Consider the following 9,716-nt stretch of genomic DNA (forward strand, 5'->3'; position numbering starts at 1 on the left):
TCTTTCTTTCTTTCTTTCTTTCTTTCTTTCTTTCTTTCTTTTCTTTTCTTTTCTTTTTCCTTTTTTTTTAGTTTTCCAAGACAGGATTTCTTTGTGTAGCACTGCCTGTCCTGGAACTGTCTCTGTAGACCAGGCTGGCCTTGAACTCAGAGATCCACCAGACTCTGCCTCCCAAGTGCTGAGATTAAAGGTGTGCACCACTACACCACCCTCCATCCCCCCACCCCGCTCAATAAAACATTTTTTAAAAGTCATTAAATAAGCTCGGTATGGTCTCCCCTTATCTCTTTACCATCTGCTTTTCCTTAGATTTCACCTTAACCATCAGTCTGTCAGAGCACAGGGTCAGTGGCCACCTCTTCCAACTAGGTCCTATTTCCTGAAATCCAGTTTTCATACCCATACTCCATCACAGCACTTAGTTTTTAACAATAAAAGTAAATAATTGTGTAATTATTTGATCCTTGCCTAAGTATCTCTATATGGCTGTTGGCACTACGTGGCCTATTCTAGCAGACTAATCTATCTACTAATCTAACATTCACTATTGCACCCTTTACTTAAGGTTGTACAGGAACACAAACATCATACAAACGTGGTAAGTATGGTAACAGACTTCCAGAAAGATTAAATCCTTGCCCAACATCAAAATGCCGGCATCAGAGTTGGAATCTACACTTTTGATGGCCGGTCCTGGGATCTACTTCTCAACACTGCCCCCATTAGCCATGGTTTTTCCAGGTCTCTGTTTGGAATAGGGTTGCTCTTTTTCAAATTCAGTATCATGTAAAGAAGGGTATTTGTAATATTTGACTAAGAACAGCACCTGACTGCCCTTGGCACAAGCCAAAGAGGAATGATAAAATTTTCCCAAGTGGGCAAAAGGCTTAACCTAAAGATTAGATGACCAGACTTCAATATCCCCACTCCATCCCCATCACATGTATCTTCTGGATTCACAACCAGCCATGTTCAAAAGGCATATATCACAGCTCTTCCAAGGAGTGCACTGTAGCAAATCATTTCTCCTAGCTTGGATTTCTTTCCTCAGCCATTCCCCAATGAACCAGAGGCTTCTAGCCTTTCCAACTACAAGTTCCCCAAAATTCAGAGAACTACAACAGAATGTGCACTTCCTTCCCTTACAGGGAAGACTGTGTGCTCCAGGCTGAACCCTCGCACACTATAGAAAATGTAAAGGTCAAGATTCAGGATAAAGAGGGAATTCCCCCTGATCCACAGAGGTTGATTATGCCCTTAAACAGCTGGAAGATGGCCATACTTTGTCTGACTAGAACATTCAAAAGGAGACTTTCTTACACCACTCCCAAGAATAATAAGCATAGAGAAAGAAGGTCGAGTTGGCTGTGGCAAAATACTGTAAGGTGGGTGGAAATGGCAAAATTAGTCAACTTCATCAAGTGTCCTTTTGGTGAACATGGTGCTGGGGTTTTCAAGGCTAGCCACTTTGACAGACAACACTGTGGCAAGTGTCTGACTTACCAAACCAGAAGACAAGTACTCATGTATGAGTTAATAAAAAGTCAGGAACTGAGAAAAAAAAAAAAAAAGAAAGAAAAAGGAGGGAAGAAAGAGTACCCAACTCTCAGATGGCCTAGGCAAGAGTCCTGCTTCTAGCACTTTCTAAGTAAGTGTTCTCAATCTCATCTGTAAATTTGCCAGAGCAGTGGAAATGTTGAAGCACCATTGAAATGACAACTGTTTGCCCACAGGCCAGCAGAGTGACGATTTTTAAAATCCCAGGCGTTCGACTAAGGCCTGGGTGGCATTTAAACTTGGGAGCCGCGAAACCCTAGTAAAGATAGGGCTGAGTTTTCGTTTCTACATCACTGGGAATAATTATTATCTCTGCGCGTAGGGCTGTTCGGAAGAGGCAATATTCCTGTCGGGTGACGTCCTAAATATCAGGAAGTATTTACCACATTCCCCTGCAAGGCTCTAAAGGAGGGATGAGTGACACGCGCCCCGCCCCCACCCTTGAGAGGGTAGAGGGACCAGAAGTCCCGCCCCTGGCCTTAAGGTCGAGCCGAACTCTGCTGAACCGGTCGCGGGCGGTAGCCTGGCCCCAGAGGTCCCTCCGAAGTTCTTGAAAAGGTGTCACTGGCACCTGATCCCTCCTGCGCCTCAAGACCGCTTCGAGGCCACTCACCAGCTACAGCCTGGATTATACAGAACCACTCGCGACAGAGCCGGCGCGGGCGTCGTGACGTCACGGGAAGGCGCGGCGGCGCAGACGTAGCGCGTCACGGGCGGCCGAGAGGCAATCGGGGTTTCAGCTGCCGTGTCCTCGCGTTCCTCGCTCGGACCCCGGCGTCGGAAGCTGCTCTCGGGGCATGAGCTGAGGGCACAGCTCCGAGACTAGCAGGTGAGTACCCGAAGCTCAACGCCAAGCTGGCGGCAAGGACGTTGGTGGAGATTGCCCTCACCTGCCGGCTTCTAGGCCCCGCCCATGATTGTCCTGTTCCTCGCCCGGAAATAACAATCCCATTAGTGACCTTTCGGAGCCTCGAGTCGGGAAACCCTGGTTCCTGGCCTGACCCCGCTGTTAGCATTTAGGAATAAACGACCCATTTCCTCTCCTGACTTCTAGTGTTGATACAACTGAACTGGGAGAGATCTGGAGAGGCTTTTTATGAACTGTTACTCTAAGGAGTTGTCGCCATTGCAAACCCCCAAAGAGCTGATAGTTTCATACTACCTTATTAGACGTCACTGGTTTTCAAAACTCCACGACTGAGCTGTCACATGCATATTCTTATTTAAAATAGCTACGTGATATAGGAATAATTTTCCCCATTTTGGAAGATAACTGATGTTTCCTTCATTCTCTAAGAAAACAGTAGCAACTCTAAGCCAGGCAGTGCACTCACTACCTGCTGGTCATAGAACCATGATCAAGGCAGGCAAGGCCCTGCGCTGTACGAGACACAAGCAAAATGTAAATAATACGTTGTATTCACATTATATGGGAAGGGGAGTGGCAAGAGACAGAGGAAGTGAGGGAGATACTGTTGCATACTAAAGGCACAGTAATTGGGAAGGTCAATTTTGAATCCAGATCTCTCTAGTTCCGAGTCTTGTATTCTTCCAATTGAAACATGGCATCTTCGGCATTAAGTATCTTTTGGTGTTACTGTTGCTTTTAGACCTGAGAACGCAGAAGTTCTAGCTTTTAAATCTAACTCCACTTACTCTAAAGTAGTGCAACCCTAAGTCTCTTGACCCTTCTCACTGTTTACAGTATCTGTCCTTAATTACTTCAATCTTTTGCTTTGTTAAAAATTTAGTTCTGCTCCCCTTTTAAATATAAGCATTCTGAGGACGGGGACAATTTCCTACAGGGCTGAGCTGAGGCACTTCTAGATATAGAAGTCACATGGCTTTTTTCTAGCAAAGAGGTCTGAAGTCTGGTAGATTTAGCTACTGTATGTGCATGAGTCTTTTGCCTGCATCTGTGTATGCGCACCACATGTATACAGTGACTGCAGAAGTCAGACGAAGGCATCTCATCTTCTGGAAGTGACATTAGAAGTGACTGTGAGCCACCAAGTGGGTGCTGGGAACTGAAGTCCTCAGTCTTCTGCAAGAGCAATATGTGCTCTTAACTGCTGAGCCATTTCTCCAGCCTCTTAAAGTTTATATTAAAACATGAAGAAACTGGGCCAGCAAGATGGCTTAGCTGGTGCGTGAGCTTCCCATAGACGCCTGACAACCTGAGTTCCTTCCCTAGGGCCCAAGCAAAAGCGGAGGGAAGGAGAGAACCAACTTTTGAAAGTTGTCTTTTGACCTCTACCTGTGCTAAATGATATGTGCATGCCCACCCCCACCCCAGGATAATAGAGTAAATAATTAGAATGAGAAAACTGAGGCACCCAGAAAAATAACTTCAGTGGAAATGGAACAATTTAAGGTCGGGTCTTCTGGCACCAGGCTCTCTCTTCTTTCCATCACTGCCTCTGTCACAGCTGTCATTCTCCTGCTCTGTGAGATGGGACACTTCAAGAATTAAGACAGTAATAATTATTGGTCTTGAATACTTCTTGGAATTGTGGTTCTAAAATCCTTGGGAGTATCACTTGGCAGAGCTACATTCCTTTATGAGTTACTGTCCTTACAAAGGGACTAAGGCAAAGAGTAGTTAAGTGACCTGCTGGAAGTGCAGTGAACTGTCTGTCGTCTGTAATAACTAAGGAGATTGTCTCTTGTTTCTACCAAAGCAGTAAACTTTGTGATCAATAGCTAATATATATTGACTACTTACAATTGTTAAGTGCATTGTTTGATGATTTTTTTTTAATGATGTAATCTTTACAACAACCCTATAAAGTGAAAACTATTGCCTCTAATTTTACATTTGAGGAAATTGAGGCCTATAAAATTCAGAGAATTAAGTAAGTCACACAACCTGCTTTCATATTCAGCCCTAACTCCAGTACTTGTGCTCACATTTCCTGTGCCTCCTCCTCCTTGGGAAAACTGCTCCAAGAGGAACAGGAACATAAGCTGTTCTTCCCTCTCCGTTCCCTTCAACACCATCAAGACTGTCTACTTGGTACTTGCCTCTTTTCTCTTCTGGAGTATCACCTAGTGATAGAGCCTCAGGAAACCTCAAGACTCTCCACACAACCATAACTTTTTATTCTGCTTGGCAGTTCTGGCTGCCAGAAAGGCTGTCCCAAGGGAACTGGTCCAAGTCCTCAGTTGGGAACAGCAGGCCTTTGAGAACTGCCCAGAGTTCGCCATCCTTGGAGAAATTGCATGTGATGTCTGATGTTCACACAGGATGACTCCACTTTTCTCCCTGAGTGCTCACATTGCCTTTAGTATTTCGTAGAGATTGATGGAAGCAGAAACCAAAACCCTTCCCCTGGAGAACGCGTCCATCCTTTCAGAGGGCTCTCTACAGGAAGGACACCGATTATGGATTGGCAACCTGGACCCCAAAATCACAGAGTAAGTCCAGATCACTTAGTTGGTGATGTGCAGAGGTGCAGTGCCTGCTGCAGATGCTCGGGAGACTTTTCGGAGCAGTGCTGTGCATGAGCCCTTCATTTGCTTTTAGATTTTTTGATAGGGACATTATGCTGCCTTTAGACTGTTCCCATTTTTCATACATTTGCACTCCACAACTGTAAGGACATAACTTTGGTTTTCTTCACGTGTAAGCCTCTTCCTTTTAACTCTGCAAAGAATAGGATTCTTTTCCAACTGTTTGACTATGTACCCAGTGGTTAAGAGGAATTGTTCTAGATCAACCTGAGGCATATTTTGTCTCCCAGAATGAAGAAACAAGAAGTAGTTTGGGGATCTTTGCAAATAGGCATTTGGGCCCCCTTTGACTGACTGCTGTAAGCATCCACAGAAAGCAAGAGTGGGAAGGGATCTTAGAGATCACCCTCACCCCTTTGGTGTTCACTCATTCATTTAATGAATGGAGTGCCTGTTGTGTGCACAGCACTGTGCTGAGCGGCTTAAACAAAGTCTGAAAGAAGCCATGTGTGAAATAAGACTCCAGAGCTGTTTTCACTAAGAAGGGAAAAGAGGCACTCAAAGCCTTTTGACAACCTCCACTCTTCTTTTGGCAATCCCTATGTGAGCTCCCTGGGTTGAGATCACTTGGGGACCTCTGATAACATCCCTCTTTCCCTACAATAAAGGTGATGAGGGTCTAAGAGGCAGAATTACTTTGCCCAAGATCACATTACTAATTGAATACAATAGTCCTGACTCCCAGTCTTTCCATCAGAGCCATTATAGTAAAAAGGAATATCTTGGCAGGAACTAATAGGTTTTTCTTTCCATCACTTGTTTTGCTGGTTGGGTAAGTAGGCTGACTTGAAGCAAGCATGAAGTAAATCAGCAGTCCTGGAATGACTCCGAGAGTGGGACTCAACAGAGTACGGAGAGAGGGAACCCGCTGACTGAGTCTGGGGTGAGGTGTGTTTAAGGAGGGGAGTAGGAAAGAGGGAGAGATGTGATTTTATATCACAACACCAAGGCTCAGATCATACAAGTGCAAATATCATTGTGTCCATATAAGTTACAGAGATATTAAAGATACGTCACGTTCTTGTGGTCATGGGAACCCTGGAATGTGGGTTGTATTTAACATCCTCTCTTATGACATTGGGGACGGATGTGTGAATCAGCACAAGTTCTCAATTAATGTCTTTAATTAATTAATTAATTGTTCATTAATTAATGTTCATCTAAAACCCAGGCTCTGAGGGGGTGCCCTCCAGAGTGGTTACCATCCCTACCTCTCCGTGTCTGAATGGAAATCTAAAGTGTGGAAACAGTGCTGGGTGTGTTGGCTGGAGTTCCAGGTGATGAGGTTCTGGTGCTGATTGTGTTCTCCTGTCCATCAGAGGGTTCACAAGGGCACCTGCCCCTGGGTCAGTGGCATAGTAAGTGTGTGAATGTAGTCCTGAGTTACATCTTTAAGAGGAACACTGGATTAAGACCTTCCCACTGATACTTCAGTCAAAGGTGAACATTAGAAGCCAAGTGTAGGTCAGGCCTACACTAGAAGTGTTGTGTTCTACCTGTAGTATCCACATTTCTGTATTGCCAAACCATTTTCTCTGTTTCCTTCTATGACTTCCTTACCTTGATGATTTATCTTAAACAAACTGATTTGTTATATAATTTATTTTTAAAAACATAGCTGTCCATCAAAGCTTATGGTTCACACAAAAGCTTAGAGTTACTTTGCTAAATTTCATGGATCTCATGGAAACATTATTTCCTTCAAGTTGCTCAAATGCATGGACTTTTAGGTTCTGCTTCTCAAAGGGTAGAAAACAGTGAACCTAGCTAAATAATTAATGTATATTCACTCCCTGGCTTTGAAGGAATATGAACACGTGGTACTTGTGTTGTCAGTTGAATCCAAATCTCTAACCTTCTAACGACTCAGAAGGGAGTTTGCAGGATGTCTTCCGGTTTTCCTAATTAAGCTTTCCCAACCAAAGGTGCTGCCACTTCCTGCTGTTTCCTCTACACCAGACCCTTAGTGCTCTTCTCTGTGCCTGTACCCCAGCTCCTTAACACTTCTTTCCTAATCCCTTCCAGAAGATGATCTGAATGTCTCTCCTTAAATGGTCTCTTACTTCTTTTTAGGAAACAAAGCATGTATTTACTGTCAGGAATAGTTACAGGTTATCTTATACAGTGGTAGGGTTACTTTTTCGTTCTTACTATTTTATACATACAGTGTTTAGCTGCACTTATGTCTGATGCCTAGTACCTGCAGAGACCAGAAGAGCATGATACTCCTGGAGGAACTGGAGTTACAGATGTTTGTGAGCCACCATGTGGATGCTGGACATAGCATCCTGGTCCTCTGGAAGAGCATCCCATGTTTTTAACCACTGGGCCATCTTTCCAGCCCCAGTGGTAGTTTTTTAAAAGCTGTTTGCATAATGCATTCTGTCATTCATTTTACCCACATTAATTTTGTGATTAGTTCTAGTTCTGTTTTTAATCTGTGTTTTTTTTGTTATTAATTTGAATTATTACTAAGCTATACTAGGACATCCATCAGTCTCTTTCAAGAATGTGACAGTGTGGTGCTCATGCTTTGCAGATACATAAACTCTTGGATCCTGCTCTACCTGGAGGTAGATATGATGAACCTACATGAGTAATTAAAATACAGTCACTTCCAAATATTGCTGTATTTTGTGAATATAGAGTGTTGTCAAACTTAACTGTTTTAGGACTGTGCTGCATGCCAGAAGCATTCCTGTGACTAAGTAGATCTTGGAGACTTGAGGGAGTGATGGGCACTTGTTCTTAGAGAGGTGGTCAGACCTGAATACATGTTATTCCACTGCATTCTAGTTCCTCAGCTTCATTGTACCTCATGTTTCCATAAAATGAGAATGTTCAACTAAATAACAGAAACATTTTCTTCCAAATCTAATACTGTGTGAAGTCCTCTTATTTTACCTCATAACAGCTTGGGTGAGGGGAACAAATCTGTCCTTCTCTACAGGAAAAGGAAAGTTACATGTGTTGGCTCAGTTGACAAAGTAGTTTATGATAGCTCTAGTTTCTCTTCCCTAACTCAGAGCACCTTTGCTCAGATAGTCTCACAGTCAGAGTCACTGAATAAACGTGACCTAGAGCGTCCTATTTTGAATTCAAACATGTGGAAACTTATAAATTGCTGTGAGACCCGGACTGTAAGCTTAGAACAGTACCTCTAAATATTACCAGTCCTTTCAGCATGGAAGCCAAAAAGTTAGTGTCTTCACATGTTGGTTTGCTGTGCTGTACTTAGTACTGGCTTCCTTATTCAGATATTAAATGAGCTCTGTAAAATAAGTCATGACCTCTGCATCATATGAAAGTGTGAACTGGACCGTCAGTAGAAATTATAATAGTCCCTCTAAGCAGAGGGGAATCAAGACTGAAAGGACCCAAGTCAGGGTAAGAAAGATAGCTCCATATAAGCAGATCCAAAAGGACCTTTGGTTTAAGGCAAGCATGCGTACTCATTGGTAATGAAGAGGGCCGTTAGGTGGAATACTGTCAAGTAAAGATGGGCTCTTCACATTGTGTTCAGACGAGTTGAATTTCCTGTAAAAGAATGTCATTGTGGGTGTTAACAAGAACATGATACCAAGATGGGAATGTTTTAGTGGGGGCCTCATCTGCACATGTGCAAGGTGACTTGGAAGGGGCAAGACTAAGGATGTGGGCCCATTAGGAGATACTCACTGTTACTGCTGCCACGTGGCTAGGGATAGTGAACTTGGAGCTTCTGGGTGAGTCTGAGATGTGAAAAACAAGAACTGAAGAAGAATGAAGAGTAGAGATGATTCTGAAGGGTGTTCTAGTTTTGTTTTGTATCACTGGGGCTCAAACCCATGGTCTGTGCCCCAGGGGTCTTGCCGGGGGAATGAGTGTAAACGAGTCCCCACTGGCCCTGGAGTAGTTTGAGTAAACTTAAAAGCCAGGAGGTGGAAAGCCAGCCAGGTGGATGTGTCCTTCAGATGCTGGCCTTCTCTGACTGAGTAAACCAGAATTCACTGGGAGTAGCTGCAGGAGCCTGTGACAGCAGGAAGTCTGCCTTGTCTCTCTCAGCCCGCTTCATACTCTTCCTTCATGGTCTGTGACGTGAGTGAATGGCATTTATTGTTTGCTTACTTAAATCTGAGACAATAAAGCATTTAGTAAGATATATGGCACAGCACAAGAAGTAATGTTTATAAACATAGAGAAAATTTTCTCTAAAAACTTTATATACTAAAAAAAAAAAAATCCTAAGGGTTATTTCGTTGGCTCTCTGCTTCCTAAGTTCCCTGAATACACACCCATTACGGCCTGTCCTACTCTCTACTCTCATTCACTACATCAAACGTCACCTTTCTCTTCGCATGGTGTCCACTCACACTGAAGTTGCATTCGGATCCCCTGTATCAAGCTCTTCTACTCTTCCGTGTGTGTGTGTGTGTGTGTGTGTGTGTGTGTGTGTATACACGTGCAGGCACTCATGCATGCTCTTTATGAAAATGTGCCCTGCTCGCAGTTGTGCGTGCTCTTTATGAAAATGTGCCCTGCTCACAGTTGTGCATGCTCTTTATGAAAATGTGCACTGCACACAGTTGTGCATGCTCTTTATGAAAATGTGCACTGCTCACAGTTGCGCATGCTCTTTATGAAAATGTGCACTGCTCACAGTTGTG

At 43.7% G+C, this 9,716-nt stretch overlaps 2 protein-coding genes across 4 annotated transcripts in view; one reads left to right on the forward strand and one right to left on the reverse strand.

The window, feature by feature from the left end:
* Window positions 1–2,253, reverse strand: part of Mrrf (mitochondrial ribosome recycling factor) — a 65,733-nt gene extending 63,480 nt beyond the window's left edge. The window contains exon 1 of one of the 2 annotated variants that reach the window (XM_005345968.2): window positions 2,171–2,253. Coding sequence is in view for 1 of the 2 variants with exons in the window: in XM_026777800.1 (XP_026633601.1) it covers window positions 1,941–1,945 (5 nt within the window). In the remaining variant the exon portion in view is untranslated. Of the gene's footprint in view, window positions 1–1,940; window positions 2,148–2,170 lie in introns of those variants that run through there. The other variant, XM_026777800.1, reaches the window with a different exon arrangement.
* Rbm18 (RNA binding motif protein 18) overlaps window positions 2,249–9,716 on the forward strand; it is a 20,358-nt gene continuing 12,890 nt past the window's right edge. The window contains exons 1-2 of one of the 2 annotated variants that reach the window (XM_005345965.2): window positions 2,249–2,386; window positions 4,846–4,974. In XM_005345965.2, the coding sequence (XP_005346022.1) occupies window positions 4,862–4,974 (113 nt within the window). In that variant the 5' untranslated portion in view covers window positions 2,249–2,386; window positions 4,846–4,861. The remainder of the gene's footprint in view (window positions 2,387–4,845; window positions 4,975–9,716) is intronic. The other variant, XM_005345966.2, reaches the window with a different exon arrangement.

This window comes from Microtus ochrogaster, chromosome 4 (genome assembly GCF_000317375.1).
Source record: "Microtus ochrogaster isolate Prairie Vole_2 chromosome 4, MicOch1.0, whole genome shotgun sequence".
Lineage (NCBI taxonomy): Eukaryota > Metazoa > Chordata > Mammalia > Rodentia > Cricetidae > Microtus > Microtus ochrogaster.